Source organism: Cavia porcellus, unplaced genomic scaffold, assembly GCF_034190915.1.
Source record: "Cavia porcellus strain 051 isolate PalLab524CR breed Dunkin Hartley unplaced genomic scaffold, mCavPor4.1 scaffold_5, whole genome shotgun sequence".
Taxonomy (NCBI): Eukaryota; Metazoa; Chordata; class Mammalia; order Rodentia; family Caviidae; genus Cavia; species Cavia porcellus.
In genome coordinates this window covers 37,798,480-37,822,335 of record NW_026947488.1, presented here as the reverse complement: position 1 = coordinate 37,822,335, position 23,856 = coordinate 37,798,480, and the positions used below count along the sequence as shown (strand labels likewise).

The window sequence follows — 23,856 nt, the reverse complement described above, 5'->3', positions numbered from 1 at the left end:
ATTTATATTTCCATCAGCTGTATTATCTCCCAAGTAGAAGTATTCTCATTTGATAGACAGTTGATGGGCTCTATCTAAACCAATCCATTTTAAAAGAATAGTTTTCTCAAAACACTCAAAGAAAAGAAAACCTGATGCATCCTACCTTAAATAGGATGTAATGTTAAAATAGCTGAGGAGATGGGATAGTAGGCATAGAAAACCATATGGGAAAAATATAGTTTTCTTTTTTACTTGTGGATTTAATTTCTGTAGTTTGAGTTACCCTCAATCTGAAAATAATAAATGGGAAATTTCAGAAATAAACAATTCATAATTTTAAACTGCATGTCACTATAAAGGGTGTAATGAAACCTCAAATGAACTCACTCTGTCCTGCCCAGGCTGGGAATCATTCTTTTGTCTAGCATATCCATGCTGTCTAAACTATGCACTTGTGAGATGCTTAGCAGCCATTCTGACTGTTTTTATCAAATCAATTGCCACATTACTGCAGCTCCCGCAGTCAAGTGACCCTTATTTTACTTAATAATGGCCTTCAAAATGTAAAAATGGTGACACTAGCAATTAAGATGCACCTAAGAAAATCTATAGTACTTCCTTTAAATGAAAAGGTGAATGTTCTTGACTTAAATGTTGCAGTTACTTTCTTGTTCCTGGGATAAAATACAAAACACACAGATTAAGGAGGAAAGGTCTATTTTAGCTCACATTTTTTAGAGGCTTCAGCCCAAAGTATGCTGGCTCCACGCTAGGGATGCATTGCAGAGGGGCATGGCGGAGTAGAAACAGTCCATGGCAGGGCAGACAGGAGGCAGCACCCTTCCTTCTGCTTTCCCTTTTATGTTATCCAGGCCACAACCCTATTAGTTGGTGCCACCCATACCCAGGGTAGGGCTTCTTTCTTCACTAAATCTATCACCTACAACTATGGTAAACCAATCTATGGACTAATCCAGTTATCACACTTAAAATCCAGTATCAAATACCAAAACATTCATCTATGAGCTCATGAGGCTTTGGAGAAACATCGACATAAAAGCTATAAGGAAAGAAAAAACTTATATGCTGAGTTTGCTATGATCTACAGGACAATATTTTGAGCTATGAGAGATGGAGAAGGAGGGAGATAGAAGGAGAGTATGTGCAAATACATTCTTATACTTTTATTATAGTGTATTATAATATATAATATTACATATAATTATATTATATGTTATATATTACATATATAATATAATCATTCTACTTTAGTATGTTGCTGTTATTCATTTATAATTTATAAATCAAACTTTATCATATGTATGACTTGTGTAGCATATTTAGGCTCAGCACTTGTTTCAGAAATACCCTGGGGAACTTGGAACATATATCCTGAGGATAATGGGGGACGACAGGTAGCTGCCAACATAACAGATTTTAAAGTCACATTCCTAAACTCATCTGCCAGAAGTTACAAAGCCCATCATCATCCTTATTTGGATTGGCTTCTTTGACTCAAATAAATAAATGAATCCTTGCAAAATAAAAAGAGGACCTGGTGCTGACCTGTTGCCTAAATAGAACAAGGAAGAAGAAGACAGGAGAAACTGCTGTTTTATTCTGAACATAATAATAGAGCAGAAACCCTCAGAACAGTATAGAAGCCCAGGGGGGAAAAAGGCCTGAACTTTCTCCACAAGTACAAAGCAATTGCCTCGTTTGTCTTAGAATAGAACAGCAAAGCAATGCTCTTTAGATTTCATTTCTCAATTGTGAATTAATTAAACTGTCTAAATAGCTTACAAAATGAACAATTTACCAAGATCAAAAGAGCAACTGGCCAAATAATTATGCCTATAGGACCAGACTGAAGAAAAAAAAAGAAAAGAAATGCTTCCTATGGTATTTCAAAGTGCTGCTGTCTTAGATGTAATATTTCCAACAAATTTGAAATCTTCAAGAGGATATGAGAGGCTCAGAGCAGGGTGATTCTGAATCATCCTTGACGTATACACTCTTAACCCCCCACCCCACTCCAACATCTTTAGTTTCTTAGGCTAAACAGAAAATTTTAAATAAAATCAGCAATATTATCCGGACCTTTTCATTTCCTCTCAAGTACTTTATATTTGCACATTTTCATTTTTATTGCCTCATTTTTCCAATCCGGCAGATAGTCGAGATTTGATTTTCATGGAAGTACTGTCAGAAACAATCTGTAGGTGCACAGACTCATCTTTGATTTCCTTTGTAAGCCCCGACAAAGGAAATAGAGCATTCTATATTTCAAAAAATTAAAGCCCCTGAAGTTCTACAGTCTTCACAACAATTAAATTCTAAAGGGACTCAAGTAACAATTTCTGACTTATATAAAATGTTCAAGGTACCTGGCATTCAGTAATGAGGAAAAAAGAATTTTCTGTCTATCAGATTTCATTTTCATAAAGCACAAGTATCATTATTTCCCCTCATAACTTATATGGAGAACATCTTGGGTTGAAAAGTTTGTAACAAAAACAGTCTTCCACAAACCATGAAAATGGACATAGCCCAGTTCTAGTTATAGAGACAGTAGAACAAAGGCTTTATATGTCCCCTTCACCATTCCAAAAGTATCACAAAACAATGCAAAAGTAGTAAGAGAAAAGGAAAAATTCTGTCTGCAAAGCAGGAAATGGCCACAGCTCAAATCGCTGGTTAAGCAGTATTGGAGCCATCCCCCTGCAGAAGGGACCAGATGAGGGAAGATGACACTCTGCCCAAGTCTCCCCTTCCACATCTCATCTCCCATCCTGCACCTCTGGTATCGCAAGCCATCCACCAAAGTAATCACCCAAATTCTCAGGCATTCTAAGTCTAGGAAAAGCAAAATGGTTAGGGATGGTAGCTTCCAGGGGACAGGTTGCTAGAGTCAGAAGAGACCAGCGCTTAGGCTTTATTGGCCCTTGCCAGTGACCCCACCACCCTCATGAAAGCCAAGAAGCAAGAGAACAGAGGTCAGAGTGAAGGGAAATAATGGATGGAAAACATTCCAGAAAACTTCTAAGTAACAGTGGGAATGTCTCAGCTTGCCACCGTCTTCTTCCACAGTATCTATCCTCCTTACTTCCATGACACTGGGTATTTGCCCACAAAAATTAGTACACTTAACTTAAGGAAGAGTAATAACCAGAAGAAACTAAAACCACAACTATGCATAAAAAGAGTGCGGTGAGGTGATACTGAATGAAACCTAAGCAAAAGGTGACACGGAACACATACTACAGAAGACCAGGCTGAGGTGATGGGGATGAGGTCAAGCAAATATCTGTTCAGAGTCACACAGGCTCACAGTGTGTCCTAAAAAGATCCAAAGAAGCAAGTGATACACAGCTTCAAAGAAAAGAGCATAAAGGGTAGAGAGAAAGGAGAAGTGAACCATCTCTGGGAGAAATAGTTAGACCGACATCTAGGAATATACAGTATGAGCCCAAAAAAGCTGTACTTCCAGAAAGTAAGAAAGTGCTTAAATCAAACACAGAGATGGGGGGCAACTCAAAGAAACACAAGCATCAGCTGAAACAGCTCCAGACAGCCAATGAGGGTGATGGGCTTTATATAGAAACATAAACTAAGTTTAAAAAATCTATGTATCTATGTATCTATATAAGTGACTTTCTTCCACAAAGCACAGTATAGAAGAGGGGGCTACAGGAGAGGAACAGCAGCCAGGTGACCAAGTTCAATACCAACAGGAACAAATCATCCTGTTGTTCCAACAGCATATAACTCTATAATGAATTATGACAATGTTGTGATGCTGGGGCTTTACCTCTGTGGTCTCCTTCTCCAAAACCCATCACCCTCACTGTCTAATCATCAGGAAACACCAGACAAATCTCACCTGGGGACACTGTAAAATACCTGACCAGTATTACTCCAAAATGCCAAGGTCATTACACACACACACACACACACAAATTAAGTATAGGACACTGTCACAGCAAGGAGGTGGCTAAGGGGGCACAGGGGCAATGCAATGCGGTACCCTAGATGGGATTCTGGAATAGAAAAAGGATGTTTGGTAAAAGCTAGGGAAACCTGAATGCAATACAGTCAATAATAATGTACCAATCTTATTTCACTATTATGGCAAATGTACTTTACTTATGGAGAGATGTTTATATAAGGGAAGCTATGAAGGTATATGACATCTGTACTAACTTCATCTTTTTTCTCTCTATAACTTCAAACTATTATAAAATAGGGCTTCCCGCTTCTGATAACACATATTAGGGACCTGAAAATTACCATGCCTGTACTCATAGTAAGAAAAAAAGCTAAATAAAACTATGAACCAACAACTCTTCCTAGATCCAGCAGAAAGGTGAGGTCAGGGCAGGTTATGGATACAGAGTCACAGCTTACCAGGCCCAGTAGCCAGCAGCTAGAGTCATGATTGGTAGGGAAACTCCAAGGATCATTCAGGAAGTATAAGTGGCTCAACAGGGCCAGGTGTGAGTGCTAATAATGCCTGGAGGGACTGGATTTTGGGAGATCTCAACACTGCGCAGAGAGGAGAAAAATCCCTGTAGCACTGAACAACAAGGCAGCCATTCTAAAGGAGTCCCATAGTGCTGTTCTCCTAACAGGGATGGCCCTCAGAGGACTGCTGTACCAGAACCTCCTCACCTGGGCTCTTTACCAAAGCATAACTGATAGAGGGAAGAGAGATGCCCAACATAGACTCACTGAAAGACCTGGCCCTACCAGTGCTGCAGCAGGTCTCCCTCCCACCAGCCTCACTCTATAGCACTGCTATATAACACGCACTGTGGTTACAAGAACTGAAGTTTCAGATCCCATAAAAGAGCTCTCCACAGAAGCCCAAGCCACAGTGGAGACATTAACAAGGGGAGGAGAAGGAGTCTAGCATCCAACACCAAAGCTACAAGCAATGAACACTGCCCTGATGTAGTCCAGCCAGATAAAGAAAACCTCATACCAAAGGCCAGCCTACCTTGACTCCTTTATCCAGCATTTTAACATTGCTATGCTATAAGGTATGCCACCAGACAAAGACATAGCCTGAAATTATTCTAAAACTTAAAAAAAATGAATAAAAACTCAGTACCACTGTACCTCCCCTAATCACTTAAAAATGAGCAAGTATGACTCAAAGAAATAAAAGAAATAAAAATACTACAATGAAAGTGCTAGTAGAAAGAATAAATGCAGATGAAGACAATAAAAATACACATTAGCATGTAATATCGCAGAGCTGTGAAAATAACACAAAATGAAATGTCTAAAAACTGTGACCCAAGAAGTTTACACCTAACTGTTATGGCTCAAGTTCTAGAGGGTCCCCCAAATGCCTCATGTGTTCAGAGGTGACGCTTTAGGAGGGTAACTGGGTCCTGGGGTGCGGTCTCTTCAGTGGATTCCACAGAGGCCTGTGTCTTTAGGCAGTGGGGCTGATCAGAGGAGACGGTCAGTTGGGCTGTGAGGTGGAAGGGTGCCTCTCTCTCCCTCCATTCACTGCTTCTGGGCTGCCATGAAGCGTGCAGGTGTCCTCTGCCAGGTCCTTCCTGCCTTGGAGCTGGCCAGGGACTGAGTCCTTTAAAGCTGTGAGATGAAGTAAACACTCCTCCTTTACATTGCAAGTGTCAGGTATTTTGTCTCAGCAATAAGAAAAAGGCCTAAAACATTAACCAAGGTATCTCTGGAGTACACAGGACACATAAAGGCAAACAGAAACTTAGATAATACACATTGGAGTGTATCTTTCAAAACATACCGGATGACTAAAAACCCCCAACTGAGAGACACCACCACATAAAAATCTGGGGTAAAGTAAATACTGTCTCTACCTGAACTCACACATGGAGGGAATTATACATAACTTATAAAAGAATATAAATGCTATATATCTTGACAGTGTAAAATAACAAATTTAAAAATTGGGAAGCAGAACATTTTATCTCTGCTGGAAATCAACTGATAATGTAATACATCATCTGAAAACCAGTGACTTCAACATTTTAATGTTTTTATAATTTCTTCCTTAAAGTCATATATTTTAGAGGACTTACATCTTGTGGTAGAGCAATTTTAATTTGAAGTTTAGCCATTTCAATTTACATCATTTTCTTTCATATGTATTAAATCCAAGTAAAATTAAATTTAATACTGGTATTTAAACAGTATTCTAGAATGAAAAAATGTTTTAAAATTATTTCATTCCTTTTCTTTATTCTCTCATTTTAATTCCTTTTTATCAATCTATGTATCTACCCTTTTATCTGTACTCATTCATTTGGATAAAGTAATGTTCATTAAGTGGTATCATTAGTTAAAGAGAATGAATTTGTTGCTTTCTTATATTCCTTGTATTATGTGCAATTTTTATTTAAAAAAAGTATGCATCACTTTTATAGAAACAGTAAAATGTGGCTATTCCTTTCACAAATTTAATGGAACAGCTAAATTAACACCATATGTCTTTCTTTTAATCACCTGCGATTTGAGGCAATCAGATTTCAAATCTCAGCTCAGTAAATAGTTGGTTGTGTAGTGTTGGACAATACCTAAAGCCACTCCAAGTCCTAATTTGATCATCTGTTAAAGTGAAGGGACAGAATTAAGATGTTTAAGTTTCCTGCACTCTGAAATTCTGTAACTCAGGTCTGGTGATTAAAATCTCTCAATGCAGAGTTCCAAGTGGCACTTGAGGCACCATGGAGCTATTTTACCTATTATCTTGGCTCTCCTATATCACTCTTGAGGAGTGTATCTTACTTCCTGTAAAATCTTCATTGCATTCTCATTTGAAGGGAGCCTCAGATGTGCAAAGGGAAAATGGAGCCCAATGTAACAATAATGAAACCTGCTAATCTTCGAGAGGTTACAGGACAGAAAAAGGATAGGCATAAATGGGGATGCAGTATTCATGAGAAAACCCTCAAAATGGCATCTTTTCCTGTGATAGTCATTATCCTTAGAGCAGCAGTGGGAAATGATGCAGAAACATTTGTGCTCTTACGGGAAAACTGTATATTAAAGTAAAAAATGATGACTGAGGTCAAAAACACTGAATATTTGTGGAAGATATGATGGATCCAGAATGTGCTGGAAGAAATTTTAAAACAGCCCTATGGCCTACTTTGCATAATTATGAAATTTGATTATGCAGACTAAAACACAGGAAACAAACGAGGATTAAAATAGCACAGATTTTTTGGTTCAAGAGGAACATAAAGACAAGCTTATTCTCCAACTCAGTAAATAAAATGTGTTCTAGAGACAAAAGAGCTGAAATATAAGCCATTAGAAAAATGGAATCAGTAATTTTGAGGTCTACTGATTTTCCATGAAATTTTCCTTTCTTTTCCTCAGTATATGTGGAATCTAAAAACCAAAGTAATAAGTTTTATTGTGAATGTTCAACCAACAGACCTATAAGTTTCTGGCTGCAAATACACTTGAATGAGAATCATCAACAAAATAAAGCACATAATAGTTACTTAAAACTAGCACAGTCATTTTCTGCACTTTATTTGTGCATCCCAAGTCTGGTAAAACAGAAGCACTGAGAATCCATTTATCAGTCTACCAAGTTAGCTGGCTACCCATCTATGCACATATATAGAAATACTCTCAGTGTTTTCTCCTGATATTGCAACATTTCTTAACAATCCAAGACAAAGTAAAAGTTTCATCTATAGGCTGATTTTTCTGCTTGATTTCCAGGGAACTGACACAGCCCAATTTTCTTCTAAGAGTCATACAGCTCAAATCCTGACTTCAACGTTTATTACATTATCATAAGATGGGTCGGCCAGTCTGCTGCCATCAAAAAGACAAATTAAATGTAATGGAAAAGTTTTCTTTAATTAAAAGCTTTTCTCTCTTAGCCAAGTTCACTTTTAAGGTTAGCCAGATCCTGTATTAAGTCCAGGTGGTCTTGGAGGCAAAAGACAGCATTAGGTTTTGATAAATGCCATCGTTACTACTTTGAATATATATAATGGCAGTCTAATACAGACAAGAAATTAAAATGAGTAATAAAAAACCTTGCTTATCTTTTATGATTTCTAACAATTAAGCAGCTAAAACTGGATTTTAAATCACTGAAAGAAACCTGAGAACTAATGAACTTACAGAGTTTCTGCTCACACAAGGAAAATATCTGACTTGTGTTAACACTCAATAAAAGTGTACTTCAAAGCCATTCCTCATTTACTAGTCATTTTCTTTACTTCTGTGATACTTGGCCACCAAACTACAGTAGTACTCTATTTCTAAAGATTAGAGAGAAAAAATTAATGTGGTACTCTAATGGGTCAAATCAGCTGTATCCTGTCTTTCATAAGTGAATGAACCTACATATAGTTTTCTGAAACACCTGCACCCTGCAGGTTTGTAGCTGTAAATTTCAGCTACTCCAGCTTTTGAGAAATGCAAATAATGAAAACTCATCAAAAGCCTGCTGTAATTCTCACAGCTGACTAGATGGAAGCTTTCATGACTACTCAAAATTAACAGCAGCTCCCAAAGCCTTATAAGAACAGCTGTCATGAAGAAATACACTCACAACAAATAAGCAATTCTCCTCCAAGTTTGATTTGTTAGAGGCAGGAAGCAGTGAGTCTTCAGGACACCCTGGATGGGTTATGGCACAATGAGCTATCTTCAGATCCTTGATAGGGTCACTTAAACTCATGCCCCACCAAACTCATGAGCACCTGCTCTGTGCCTGGCCAGATCTGGGCAAGGTAGAGTCTCATGACATCCACTGAATGGTCCATGCACAGCAGCAACGAACATGAGCAGGACATATCACTAACAGATGCTGCTGTCTGCTTGTCACTGAAGCGCTCAGCTTGGAGTCAGTGGGGCTACTCTGAAATGCAGTTGGGGCTGTGTCAACTTCCAGCTATATGTGGCATAAAGACTGCAGCTTTTCCACATGAAGTCTCTTTCTTCCCAAAGCCAGTGTCAATTTCGCTCAGCCCTGAGCCAGTGGAAACTGATCTAAGAATATTTATGTATGTAGCAACAATCTTTGAGAGAAATACATCCAGATCTCTGAATATTAAATATTGCATTTTTACAAATAAATATGCAGTAGAATTAATTCAACTGCTTCTATTTTCCCATCTCTTACTATGATGCTAATTTTCTCTTTCAGGGACTGAGATATGCCAAGAACATGTCATTGTAATGACATTCAGTAGATGGAACACAATTTCTGGTTGTCTAGTTTGCATCCACAAGGACTCGCCATGTAACAGATTTTTATAGGGAACAGGTTTTTCTCATCTTCAGCCTCATCTAGCACATTCTGAAATTCTTCTCTTTCAGAGTGAACATAGTCATGATACAAGGAGGCTTGGACAAAGAACAGGAGACAAGGAATCAGGAGACATGAACCTCACCCGTTCCTATGTTTTAATGTGACCTTGAATAAAATTCTCTCCAGGACTTCGTATCCCATTTCTATAAGGCAAAGCTGAGCTGGGTGTGGGCTACATGCCTGTAGCCTCAGCACTCAGGAGGCGATGCAGAGGATAACCAGTTTGAGTCTTGTAGCAAGTCTAGGGCTAGCCTGGACTACACCACGAGATCCTGTCTTAAGCAAAAAATGCAAAGCTGGGCTACTCAGTTAAGGGCCCTGAAGCGTGGGCATCTCACCCAGAGCAAAAAGCCCCAGGCTTGCTTTCTGCTTTTTAGAGTGGACGATCTGAAGCAAGCCCACATCTCCGGCAATCAAAGAGACTAGATTTTTTCCTTCATTTTTTTTAGGTCTAAACTAGTCTGTCAGTAAAGTCTACAAGATCCAGGATTATTTGTAACTGGATATCATGTCTTAGATTTAGTAATCTATAATAGAGAAAAATCAACTAGTGGGTAGATGTGAAAGGGCAGGCAGTATCTTAATCAGTGGTCCAGCGAGCATCATTTGGGGGATGATTTTCCCAACAATCTATGACCAGACCTCATATCAGATTTACTGGATCAGAATTTCCTAGTTTAGGGCCTGAGTTCATGTTTTTTGGAAATGTTTCCCAAGTAACTCAGATGCTTTTTGCTTCTCCCCTGATCCTTGAAAGTGGTGATTTAAATACTGTTTACCAACTGAAGAGAATGGTGTGAAACAAACCACACAATGAGACTCCTGGGCCTCTGGTAACATAACAGGTCAGAAAACTGGCAGCCTCCTCTACTGGCCTACACAGCTGCTTGCTGTTTAGAAACTCAAGGAATCTGAGTGCTTGGTGCAAATGAATTTATCTCATGCTCACTGGATGCTCTCTGGGGCCACAGTTGGCAGTGCTATTGCTTCAGTGGTGAGTGGATTTGCAATTTTTATATTAAATATGAAGATGGTTTAAAAACCACTCAGAATGCATTTCAATGGTGGGCTGTGAATAGCTGTTGACAGGTATGAGCCCAACAGCTAGTTTCTTGTCTTTCTTTGGTGTTACTTTGGGTAAATTACTTGGAAATAAAACAGGTGAGAAATGGTTCTATCAGCACAAACCAAAAGTCCATACACAAATAAAATAACTGCCTGTTTTCTTCCCTCCCACTGCTAACCACTGGACCCCTAGAGATGCCATGGCAAGAAAAAACATTTACTCTTACATAGTAATCTTTCATTTTCCCTCAAAGGTCCTCAACATAGTTTCAGCTTTGCCGGGGAAGAGAGCCCTCTAGTGCATCTAGTTGAGGCTGATCGTGCTTGACACTCAGGACTCTCGTGACTCATGGAATTCTTCTGTGAACTCTGATGATTTAGTTATGATGCAGACAGCAGTGTGCTCCATTCCCCCCTGGAACTTACCCTCTTTTCAAGGTTCCTGGCACTAGCTGTCACTGCACATTTGAATGTCACTGTTCAGCCTTTCATCTGCAGGCAGAACACACCTTGCTACAGCCCTTCTGGCCAAGAGCACTATAAAAAAGGTCCTCCATGTTCAGTTCCAGTGTTTAATCGTGTTTGTTATGAAATGATTCCCCGAGAGGTACAGTGCCTGTCACCGTCTGTTTCTGCTGGTAAAACAAAATATTTCAGTCTGGGTGATTGAATAACAACAGAAATTTGCTCTCAGTTTTAGAGCCCAAGAGGTCCGAAGGCTGTGAGATCAAAGCAAAGCAGGTTCTGAGTCTGGTGAGGGACACTCCTTACAGAGAGTGCTTTCTACATCCTTAAGTGGTGGGGAAGCCGAGCTAAGCTCCCCTCAGGCCTGGTCCTCAGGGATCCACTCCTAGGGCAATCTCCTGAAGGCTGCAACTTGACACCAACAGTGGGGATTGAATTTCACCTGCAAATTTGGGAGGAACACAGACATTCAATTCCTGGCAGTCTGGTGAGGTCTAGCACTTGGAAAGGAGAATTTCTGTTACATCTACTAAAATAAAGTCCTTTATGAGACCAGACAATTCTGGGCCTCTCTGATCTTGGAGAAGCAGCAGCTCCTCAGCCATCTCTTTCTGGCCTCATGTCACATACTTTATTAAGCACAATGGGAACCCTCAGTTAGCAGTGAAGAGGGTGGGGAGGCCAGGTCTGCACTATACATCTTAAGGAAAGCTTAGGGACATGGTGTTAAAAGCTTCTCTCTTCAGCTTCATGATGAGTGTGCAGCAGGACTACCACATGGGGATCTGGATCCATGAGCAAACTCCACGGATTTAAGACATCAATAGTAAATCTGCCTCCTCCAGAGAAACAAAACACTTAACAGGGCTTTGTTCTTGAGAAAATAAATTGACTGATATTTAACAAGCTTGCACAGATTTTAATAGAGTAAAAAATTGTGTGCTTTTCATATAGAAATGATTTGCAAGATAAAATTTCAAAGACATGCTCTCTGGCAGATGCTGCAAGACCACTCAGAGCTGCTTTCACTAACATGCATTGTCTGAGGTTCTCACAATCTTTTACAAAGTAGCTGCGGTGCTACCATCTTACAGATGTGGTAGATTCCGTAAGGAGTGTTCCTCACCAGACTAAGAACCTGCTTTGCTTTGATCTCACAGCCTTTGGACCTCTTGGGCTCTAAAACTGAGAGCAAATTTCTGTTGTTATTCAATCACCCAGACTGAAATATTTTGTTTTAGCAGCAGAAACAGACCGTGACAGGCACTGTTTCTCACAGGGCTTCATGTGATGAGGACTCCATACAAGGTCAACGAAGAGAGGGGAGAATTAGGAACAGAGGAAGCTAGCATCTTTCATGCTATCTGTCAATTCAAAACCAAACGGGGAACCTATCTGGAATCCGGAAGAAACTGCTAGGATTAAAGACAACAAATAAAAATAGACACTTTGAAAAACCCCAGGTATCGACAGCAGTCCACGGGGAAGGACATTGCTTGCTCCTGTGATGTCTCTGAAGCAGTAGAGGGCACTGCACTCACATGTGGCCTGAAGTCCTGGGCAGTGAATCAGTTCTTCAGCAGCACTGGACCAAGTTTTCCTTCTTCCTTCCAAAAATTCCTACTATCGCCATACAACTGAAGTTTTCTGCTCCCACCCTGCTCCATGCAGTTTTTTGAACCCAGTGGTTTTTTGTCTTCTCAATTCATTCGTTCATTCTGGTAATAACCCTGAGCTCCTGTTTTCTTGAGGGATACCATCTAGTGATCATAGCTGCCCGTTCTTTTAATTGGCTCACCAGCCATGTGCAGAGAAAGCTCCCTGCAGAGTCTTCAGCTGACCAGCGCATCCTTCTCCTTCAGGAGACCTTGCAGTAAATCACCAACTCCCGGACGGTAAGCAAACAGCCACGCAGACTTTATCAGGGGATGGATACGGCATTCTTGCAATATTCTCTCAACAGGGACGGACTTCAGAGTGCTCAGCCTGCCCACATTCTGTTTATTCCTTCTTTATCCTGGTTTTCCTAACTGCATCAATCCTCTCACTACTCCCAATCCTGCTCATATCAAATATGGATTAGGAATTCAGGTTAAACCAGATTGAGAGCTTTCAAAAGGCTAAAATGTTTTGAAAGATGTTTGAGCAATTATCAAATTTTCTAACAGAGGAAGTTTCATGTGGGGATCAGAAGACACGTAGATATTCGAGAGTGTTCAGAAAAGCAGTCATGAAAATCTAAAAAGTTCCCAATAGTCCACCAGCAGGATTTTGAACCCTAACCAGGGGTTATACCAACTTTATTTCAAGCCAGCCACCCCCACTGACAAAGTGTATCAGGACAGCTACCTGGTGAGCAGTTTCACATCAGGCTTTTGCAGGTGAGGTGACAGGTAGCTCTGTGTGCCTCCTTCTGATTAGGATTCTGGCAGTTCTACCTATGGGAGCTGGTCTGAGAGATTCTGCCTCCCTGTAGCATGGGGTCCTTGAACCTGCCCATGTGGGTCTCACCTCCATGCACCCAAGCTATGACCTGGGAGAGATGGGACAAGAGGCCCAGCTCCAAGACAGCTGTTTGGAGTGCTGCAGAGATTGGGGGACCCTTGCCAAGGCCTCTGTCCTGCCAGCAAGCAGGGATTCCTGTAGCGCACCCTTCCCAGGTACCCTAACTATGAATATGGGCTACAACAGCCTTGTGTCTGGAAGTCCACTTAGACCCAAGAAGATCTCCTGATGTGCATTGCAATGGACACCTCTAAGGGACATAGTAAGACAAGCTTTCAGTCTCTTTCTGCACATACACATACACACACACACACACACCTTTAATGTCAAACATTTATCATGAACATACAATCTTTTATTTGGGGGAAAAAAAAGATTACTAAAAGAAAAACATCTCTACCAAGGAAACTAGCACATCAAACTGCTTTAAAATATATCCCCTAGGAGAACATGGCTAAACTCCAAATGGAAATGTGAAGGAACAAGATATAATTTTAGACAAAGTTCCAAAATATTACAGGCTGTGACTAGATGTGAAGTTTTAAGGTGATAAAGAGATTCTCCACCTTGGCAAGCATATTACAGATTCTGAATATTCTAAGTTCCAATGTGTGTGCTTCAGTATTTTTTTCAAACTGATGTAAAATTTGGAGTTTTGTATGACTAGGTAAATTTAATACACACAGTTTAAAATTCATCATCAAACATTTTGTTACCCTTGCAATGATGAGAATGAGAAGTTTTCTACTTCCATAGAAACGATAAGCCAACCTGATGAAGGAGTGAGGGTAATAAAACAGGTTCCCACTTGGCTTAGAAACAGGCGGCCACGAGAGGAAATTCCCAAGAACTTTCTGTACAGCCTCTGGGCTTTCCTGAAGAAGTTATCCCTTTAACAAGTCCAGTGACTGCTAGGGTATGTTCAGACCAAACAGACCATCTGCAGGGAGCTGAGTACTTCCATACTAACATTATAGTATGCTAGTCATATGAGCACTAAGATAACAATAATACTTGACACATACTTAATAAATATATTGATCTCAACTCCCAGCACACGCTTCTTAGCTCTGAAGCCGAGCTGCACAAAAGAAAATCCAAGTTCACAGAAAAGTACACAGCTGATACTCAACTTGATATTTAAGTTACTTCTCAAAAACATTACAAGAATAAGGCTGTTCTCTTTGGACTGAAATAAGATTCATCTAAGTTGAGAGGATGTGCTACTGTGCCCTTAGACTTCTTAAAAATCCCAAGTCGCTATTATTATTGGTTTAGAAATAGGGCATGGAGTGAAAATTCCTAGTTTTCTACACTGGTTTTCCTGTATTGCTTGTGTAAGCCAAGGCAAGCCGCAACTGGCAACAGCGCCATCTGCAGGAGGCCTCAAGAGCTGGAGAGCATGGTACCAGCGGGGCAGGTGCTTGGCCTATAATGGGAAAATGGCAGAGTGAGCAGTGGTAACTCAAGGTCACCTGGCATCCGTCTTGCCTTCTCAGGGTTTGTGACTAGCCCTGCTCCCCTTCTGACATGCAGTACTCATTTCCAGGGACTTCTGCATGGCTATCGATCACTGCCCACATCATCTCTGTGACACACTGGCACCCGAAGTTGTCAAGAGTTTTCCGTCAGTTTCTTAGGATAATAGTGATTATTAGTTCCAAAGCTGAAGTCAACATGGAAAGGGGATTGGGCCTCTCAGTTACCATTCCAATCCTGAGTCTGTCTTCAGGAAAGGGGGCCCCTGTGAGCAGAAATCATAAATATAATGGTCTGGACACTGAAGCTTAACTACAGACTGAAGCAGAAATAAAAGGATTTTTCTCACTTACTGTTGATCTAAGCAATGATCTTTCCTTCGAAGAGAAGGTTCATTTTCCTGTAAACTGCAGGTTTATAGCCTACATTTTTCTTGGTGTTTTCAACTGGTGTTTAAAAGCATTCAAGTAAGTAATGTCTGAGTATTCTGGAATCAAGCTCTCCACCACTCCTACAATCCATTTTCCACACACTCATTAAGATGGCCTTCTAAAAGGGCAGAGTGGGTGACTCTGTCACCGTGACGCTGTCCAGGGGCTCCCCACACACAAGAATACAAATCCACGTCCACGCCTAGCCCAGCCCTCTGCCCTCCCTCCTACTGCTCCTCCAAGTTTCGCTCTTGGAACAGAACACACTTGGTTCCATGCTGGGCCTTAGCATCTGCTGCTTCATCAACATCCACTTCTTGTTTTCATGTCCTGCTCTGTCCCAATCATCAGGACCAAGCTCAAACTACCTCCCTTTAGGAAGGCCCGCCCAGCCCGCTCCACTGAAAGCAGCCCAGCACCCAGCTCATGATTGGTGGCCTGCATGGTTCACTCTAGGGCATTACCTGAAGTTGCCTTGCTTTATTGTTTATTCTTTATACCTCATGAGAGGCCAGAATGCAGCCATCTTGTTCACAACTATATTAACGGCTCAATACACATTTGTCAAGGAAAAAAATGAATGCCATTTGAGCATCTGCATTTGGGGATCACTTAATTTTTTAAATCATGCTTATCACGACTGCTTTTTATCCTTGATAACATTTTTGCATGTATGATAATCTGTTTATTAATTTTTCCCATTACCAGGCAGTCACTCTGACTTACAAGTTCACACAATTCTTAACTGCAGGTAAGTTTTTTTTTTCTTTTGTGGGGGAGAGCAGGTCTCACTATGCAGTTCAGGTTGCTCTTGAACTCACTATGTAATTCAGGTTGGTTTCAGACTCACAGTGATCCTCCCACCTCAGCCTTCCAAATGCTGTATCCCACCACTCTTGGCAATTGGAGGTAAGTTTTCATCTTACATAAAAGATTGTTTCTGTTGTATTTGTCTGAAGTTTTCTTTAAAAACACTGACTAGAAATGTGCAGTGATTTTTCCTAAACTCTTTTACATATCTTAGCTCATATTTAACTAGAAAGCTACCTTGTCAGAGAGCTCAACCTTGAATGACTTCATACTAGCGTCCAACACTGTCTCATTATTCTTTCTTGATTATTTTTTACAAAAAACACATAACTTACTTAAAAATGGCATGCTTACTCTTAAATATGCTATAATGCTTCCTTGTAGACAGAAGATTCTCTCCACTAATATTTTACTGGGTTCTAAAATAAAAATATACCTAGATGTAATGGGTTAAACTAACACAAAACAGATAAGAAGTATGTTCCATCAAGGAGTAAGCAATAGATCTGTGTGTAAAAAGTTTACATCCTTTCTTTCAAATAAATTGCTTTTCATCCATTACTCTGGGAATTCAGTGATGTTAATACAACATATAAAATCTATACATTACTAAAGAACCAACATACTAACTCATAGTCAAATGGTTAATGAGCTACAAAGCTCACTTTGAAAATAAGCTGCTCTGCACATTTGATTTGTATACACTGTGTCCACTTTTTATTGTCAACATTAATTTGGGACATGGAGGGTAAACTATAGAAACAAACAAATTTGATGCAGGAATTTTTTGAAACTGATATCTCCCAGAATACTGACTGTAACATACCCAGAGCTTCTGCAGTTTTCAGGTACTAGTATGGAAGCTGGAGGAGGAAACTTCAGAGCCAGCTTAATTTTGCCTAGACACGAGGTTCGTCTACACACCAAGTAGTCATTCTATTTACTAAAAAGCATTTATCTTTTTACTATATACAGATTAGAATGAGCAGAAGCCACGGTGATGTCAATAAAACATTTATTTAATGTCAATCAATTAAGGACAAAATTCTGACTAAATTATTTTTTAGCACATAAAACTAAAGTATAAATAGCTTGCTGAAAAGCGCTACTTAGTTAAAGTGGGAGGTGACATCTGAACAGTTTGCTGCTCATTCAAACCAAAGTTCCCACAGTGCTGGACTGAGCCAGGTGTCATTCTGTGGAAGTGAAACCATCACCATCATCAGCACTTGGAAAATATCCATACACTATAGCAGCCCTTTTCCTTCCTGAAAGTCATTCTAAAAGCCAGTATTTGTCCAAAAAGGAAAAGATGACTAACCCAGCAATCGACCTTGACAATGAAACGGGTCGTCCTACTGGACAGTTCCCTGTTGCCATCTGACCCTCTTCTATGACTGATAACAAACTTACGACCTGAGTTCTTACTAAGTGATGTCTAAGCATAAATATGCCTCCTTCTAAGACAAAAGAAGGAAAAGCCATACTAAAGAATTGCTTACTATTTAATTTTAATAGATCTGATAGTGGAGAAGCTGTAAATTGATTAAGATATTTACATAAAATTCATCATAAAATTTATGAAAAGAATGAAGATTATTTACTGTTATTTCCAAATCTTGAGTTCAGAAAATTCTCTAGAATAAAAAATGAAATAAAGGAAAAACATTAAATGGTTTTCTTTGATAATAAATGACGTAAGAAGGTGATATAAGCTAATACTGACACAGAGAAAAGAGCAGAGAGTGGACATCACTAATGCAATCAGCTCATCTGCCTTATAAAATGAATGCTCTTAATTAGAGATAATGAGTTAATAACTTACCTCTGCATACTTTAACTTCAATGTTTTATGCATTTCTCGAAAACGACTGTAACGCCTGAATACAGTCCATGTCTCATCTAGGACAGTAATCTATGAGCCAGGAAAGCAAAAAATGAATCAGCATTAGAGGAACAAGTAACAAAAATTTAATACTATAATTTAAAAAATGAAATTAACAGTGATTTGCAGGTGAAATCTCTCCAGAGCTGAAAACATTCATCTAGCTGTATAAACATGACTGATGACAACTGTGCTCTATGAAACGTGCCCTGTTGGCTCCCGAAGCTTCTTAAAAGCAGCACATGCCTTTGTAAAGTATCAGGCAGATGGTCACTTCCCAAATGGTGACAAAAAGTGTTCGTAACTCTGCTCCCTGGCTTCAGAAAGGGAATTCCCTATGGCATCCTTTCTGAGACAGTGATGTGCCACCCAGGACGTTGGGTATACATCACCAGAGGCCACCGGAGTGGACAGGAGAGGAAAAAATGAGTGGGGGGGGGGTCAGAGGAAAAAGTAGAAGGGGAAGAAAGGATAAGGAGAAGAAAAAGAAGGAAACAACTGCACTGCACTCCATGATCCTTAGTGTACTACACAGAACACAATTTGGGGTGGTGAAAGCTGCATAGCCACGGGCTGACCACAGCGAGGAGGTGAGGGTGGAGACACAGCAGCCTACACAACTGCTCCGAGGCACGGGCTCCTGGCTTAGGAACCGCTGGCTCCATGTCCCTTCTTTCTTCTAAGCTCCAGATGTGTAGGCCAGGCTTGGAAATAGGATTCTTTAGCTGTCACATGGGACATGTGGGAACTTCTCAGTTAACTTGTCTAAAACCACAGCACTTGATACATGCTATCTTCATCCATGGTATTTTCACCACCAACAACCACACCACACAGGCCAGTGAAGCCTAAGCCATCCCTCACCTTTTTTCTCTTAACAACAGCAGTCGAAGTAGCCATGTGTCCAGCTCCTTTTGCACCCCAGGCATTTCTTAGAGCTCCACCTATCCATCCTTGCCTTCCCCATCCTCTATTCTAGGCCATTAGGTCTTGCGTGAATTTTTTCCAGAACTCACCCAGGTATGCAAATCTGTATCTACCCCCTCCCCAATCCTTTTTCTGTACAAGTGTCAGGGTGGAAGGGGGGGGATCTTTTTTAATGCTTAAGTCTGATTATTCTGCCCACATTCTGAAGGATCTCCAAAAGTTTCACTTTGATCTTGGGAAAAGGACCCCCATTTTTAACCTGGCCCTCACTGCCCGCAGGAGCCTCATCTGGGGGCCCACCTCCCTCAGATGTCTCTATGCCTCTGAACACCCTAAGCGCACAGTCTCCTCCCCCCTAGCCTTTGCACAGGCCCTGTTGCTGTATGGGAAGTTTTAATTTGCAACTAGAGGAATGCAATAGTTCAGCCCGATTCTCCAGCTTGTGGGGGGAGGAACAGCAATGGGGAGAGACTCCTAGGCTGGCAGTTTCCTGGGGCAGAGCCCCTGGGTCACGCACTTCCCAAAGCTGTGAGATACCGTAACATTATATAAGGATGTACACTTTTTATTTTCATCATTCTCATTACAGACTTATTACTTATAATAACTTTTTAATTATGAGTTTTCTTTAAAAATATTTCTGCAATGAAAAAGGAGCTTATCTACACAAAATCATTCAGTGACCAACAGTGCAGGGGCTCTGCAGCTATAGTCAGCTCTCAAGGCAAAACTGGGAGGGCTCCTGTCCAGTGCTCTTCATCAGAGCCTGTGAGCAAGCCTACCACAACCCAGAGACCCACTTCCTCAGGCCAGAACATGACTGTGCCCCACCTTAGCAGGTCACTAAGTAGGTATCTGAGAGAGACTTGGAAGTGGGGTGGAGCTGCCACCAGGAAGGCCCAGAAAGTTAACACAACCAGGCTGGTGACCTGAAGGTAGACAGATGCAAATGCCTCACCAGTGGTATGACTCTCTCAGGATGGGACTGCACAGAAAAGCCCCACCAGAAGCCAAGGCTTTCTGTTTCATCTAGACTCTGATGGCCTGGGCTCTCAGCTCTTCTCCCAAACTCTTTCCACGGCCCCTCAAGGACACATGGTCAGCCATCAGCAAAATACCTCAGTTCCCTGCAAGGAACAGCCCTCCACCTGTGCTCTAGGGAAAACTGGCTTCCCCAGTGGCCCTTGCAGTGAACAGCAGTCAGAGCATTTCACATGCCATTGACCACGGCTACTCACCTGTCATCTGCTCTGAATGTCATCTTTATTCCTCAACAGTGCTTTCAGTTAGGGACAACCCCACCAGAAAGACACCTCGAGTGATAATTCTGTCTTCTCTTTACTATATCAACATATTTCCTCTATTGTGTCTTTCCTGTGAGCATTTAACAGGTTTTCTGATATCTTCACCTCTTATCTTGATCTTGTTTTCCCCTCCAGCTACCATTCATTCCATTTGTCATTCCCTTTAAATGAAACTGTTTTTAAAAGTGTACTCATGATAGCATCAATTTCCTCCACTTCAATCTATTCATCACCCCACCCTGGTTACTCTTACCAAGGTCATCTATAACCTCCACAGAGCTAAACCCACTGGGTAAGTCTTAGCTTTGCATCATTCATCTTTGAAAAAAACCTGACACAGCCGATAGTTCTCTCCTCCTTCTATCATCCTTTCACCTGCTTCCAGGTTGCTACCTTTCCTTCTTATCTTGCATTGCTGGGATTTCTCATTCCCTGACCTCTAAGAATCTAAGTGCCCTAGGACTTAATCCTTAAACACGTTTTATTTTGTACCTGTACTCCCATTAGTGACGTCACCCCATCTCAGAGCTTAAACTTCCAGGCAGTGATTCTTGGGATGTTCGTTTCTCTGCCCGAGCCCATCCTTATTATGTCCTGCTGCCTACTTGATCACCTAATATGCATCTTCCACTTAACATGGTACCTTTCGGAGATTAATATTACTCAAGTCTAATCCCCTTCTTGATCAGTAGAGGGCCAGTAAAAAAAGGTGGTGTCATCCTTAATGGCTCCTCTTTATCACACCTCACAGCTATCAGTCAGCAGATTCTCTCTATAGTCCCCTGAATGTGTAAGTCTGGTCTCTTCCCACCTGCTTCGTGGTCAACATTTCCAAGCACTGTCACTTCTACCCCAACTCTCTTTAATGGCCTCCTTCCCTATTCGTTTGCTTACACACTTGCTCTTCTTCTCACCCTTCTTCTCACGGTTCCTTTATTTGTTTAATGCAGTAGCCAAAATGGGCTAACAATTAAATAACAGAGGCTGCTGCCAATTCAGACTACACACCCTCCCCAGTATCCTACTTCACTTGGTACAAGTTCCAGATCCTTCAGTGACCTAGGAGGATCCCTATGTAAGCTTTCCAACCATCCTCTTCCTCACTGTCATGTACACAGCATGCCTAGCTATGAGCACTGTGTGTGTGCTCTGTTCTCTTGGAAATGCTCACTTCCAGGTTTTTCACATGACTTGTCCCCTGGCTTCCAGGCTTCCACCCTTGCTCAATGTCACTCTTAGGGATGCTTTCGGGGACACCATCTCTAACACTGCATCACTCTCTTCCCCACTTGACAGTTTTCTCCTCTTTCTGTTTTGTACTCAGCACTCATCATTTCCAAACACGGCTGAGGTTGACTAATGTATCTTGTTTTTGTCTCTCTTTTCCACTAGCATGTAAGCTGCAGGAGCGCCAGGCTTTGCACTGTTCCTCTCGGTGCCTTGGGAGAGCGCAGGGTACCTCCCAGGCATCCTAAGAGAGCAGCTAGAAGAGCGAGACCAAGACAGACTTGTCTTATACACACTCTAGTTTGCTTTTGCTGCTGTTAAGAGTTTATCTGAGCAGAAAAGGCCTCAAACAAAATTAAAGTAAGATGAACTAGACACACAGCTTTCAGTGTTGAAACTTCCTGATTTAAATCTTCCCTCCTCTATCAATATGTAAACAGGACGAGGGCAATGAGCTTGATCGATAGGATCGTTAGCAATTGTTTCAGGAACAACAGACAAGGTGAACATGGGTGGGATCTCTCTCTAGGAAAATGGCCAAAATCCCTTTTTCAAATAGCAGTTATGCCTAGGCTGGAGGTTGGCTCATAAAGTTTGGCAAAAATTGCCCAAGCTTAACATTAAGCATAGGATGGGATTTTGGTCTAAAGGGACAGAGAGTAGATCAGTACAATAGATCAATCAGACCTAAACATTCAGTTTTGTTTTGTTTTGTTTTTAACGGTGAGAATGGAAGGTATTACTGCTGTGTAACTTTGAGGAGCAAATTCATCATTTTTCTCTTTCTAAATGGTTTTGCTGATACAAATCCATCTTTCCAGGGCCGTAAAATAATCCAGTGAAACTTAAAACTCTATAAACATGTCCATAAGATGGACTGCATTTACTTATAAACAATTCTCAATTGAGTGCTTCTCACAAATTTATGTTATGCACATATTTTGCTGGTTTCAGGATGGTTGATTTTAAATTTGTCATTGGTATATATTTGCTTGCACATATTTATCTGGGTAAGGAGCAGAATCAACAGTTTTTCATCCAGAGAAAAATATTCTAATCATATTCCTAAAACAGTCACTTATAGAGTTCTGTTCAATAGCACTTATTTTTTAGTAACATTTGGGAAACCTACAAAAAAATCCTGTAATTAGTACTATCTTAGAGGAAATGATCTAATACCAACCTAATATATGTTAAAAAAGTTTTGTCCAATTCTTGCAAAATAAAATCTTATGCAGAAACACAACTATAAAATGTTTAAGGAAACATAAAATATATTCCAAGTGTATCTCTCTGTATGATAACAAGCATTAATGCATAAGATTTAATTAAAATCTCTTCTGACACTATAAAGATAAAAACTAATACATATTCTCTAAGCTGATGGGTTCCAAAGTAGAGGATGTAAGATGATCCATAGTGTGGAAAGGAATCACCGAACTTCTATGTATGTTTATTTTTATTTTATTCTCTTCATATTTCTGCTTCTGAAAGTACAGTATATAACAATAAACATAAGCATAATTAGTAAATGTTATTTTAGGTAAGTAAAAGTGGACATACTGGCTGTACCTGCTCAGTACTTTTCCACTGAGAGGTACGTGTAGTGACAAATATATTACTCTTCCAAGCCATGAATAGAGGAAAAAAAGTTTAGGAAGGTCCCACTATTTCCAAGATAGTAGAATCTAGTTAATTTTCATTAATGTCTTATGCAGCAATGCAACTTTTAACATGTTGGAGGAAACATGAAATACATTCTAATACATGGATCTGTAGAGCAACATGCATGAGATTTCATTACAATCTTTTCAGGAACTGAAGCAAATGGAATTATGCTGCGGATGGGAAATGAAATCACCACCTCATTCATCACCACGGAAGGCACAGAGATCACAGCCCATTCAAGGACTCCTCTCTCTGATCTACTCCTCACTCTGATCTACCCACAAGTTCACCAAATCTGTCACTAAGGACCAACAGCATACAATGCTTCCTGATTTCCCACGGGCTGATGGACCTCACAGGTGCTTCATTTGCCAGGTTCTTCCTGTGCCCCAGCACACCTGTTCCCTTTGGAATCACAGGTCCCAGCAGGATGCTGGGTCTGTCTTCCTGCTGCTGGAAGATCACAGCCTCAAAACTTCAGGGTCCTTCAACTTTCTGGTGGAGCCAACAGAATAGTTCCCCAAACCCAAGCAGCCTGGAGTGTCTCCTTTCTTTCCTTTGTGCGCGTAGCATGGCTGCAGACAGTCCCCCAGGCAGGTAGAATACAATTATGTGAAGCGTGGGTACTCTAACTGCACAATCATTCCTCCTTGGAAATCCTTCCAGATCATATTCTCTATATTTTATGATGCTCTAGAGATTTAATTCTCAGAATGATCTTGTTTTACTGGAACATTAGGGCCACTCAAGACCAACTCCTTCACCATCCTT

The 23,856-nt window shown here is 40.6% G+C and overlaps 1 protein-coding gene across 10 annotated transcripts in view; it reads right to left on the bottom strand.

Moving 5' to 3' along the window:
- Positions 1 to 23,856, bottom strand: part of Kif16b (kinesin family member 16B) — a 398,969-nt gene that overhangs the window by 181,537 nt on the left and 193,576 nt on the right. For 9 of the 10 annotated variants that reach the window (XR_010047480.1, XM_063248662.1, XM_063248667.1 and 6 more), the window contains one exon: positions 17,900 to 17,989. Coding sequence is in view for 9 of the 10 variants with exons in the window: in XM_063248662.1 (XP_063104732.1) it covers positions 17,900 to 17,989 (90 nt within the window). In the remaining variant the exon portion in view is untranslated. Of the gene's footprint in view, positions 1 to 164; positions 14,784 to 17,899; positions 17,990 to 23,856 lie in introns of those variants that run through there. The other variant, XM_063248664.1, reaches the window with a different exon arrangement.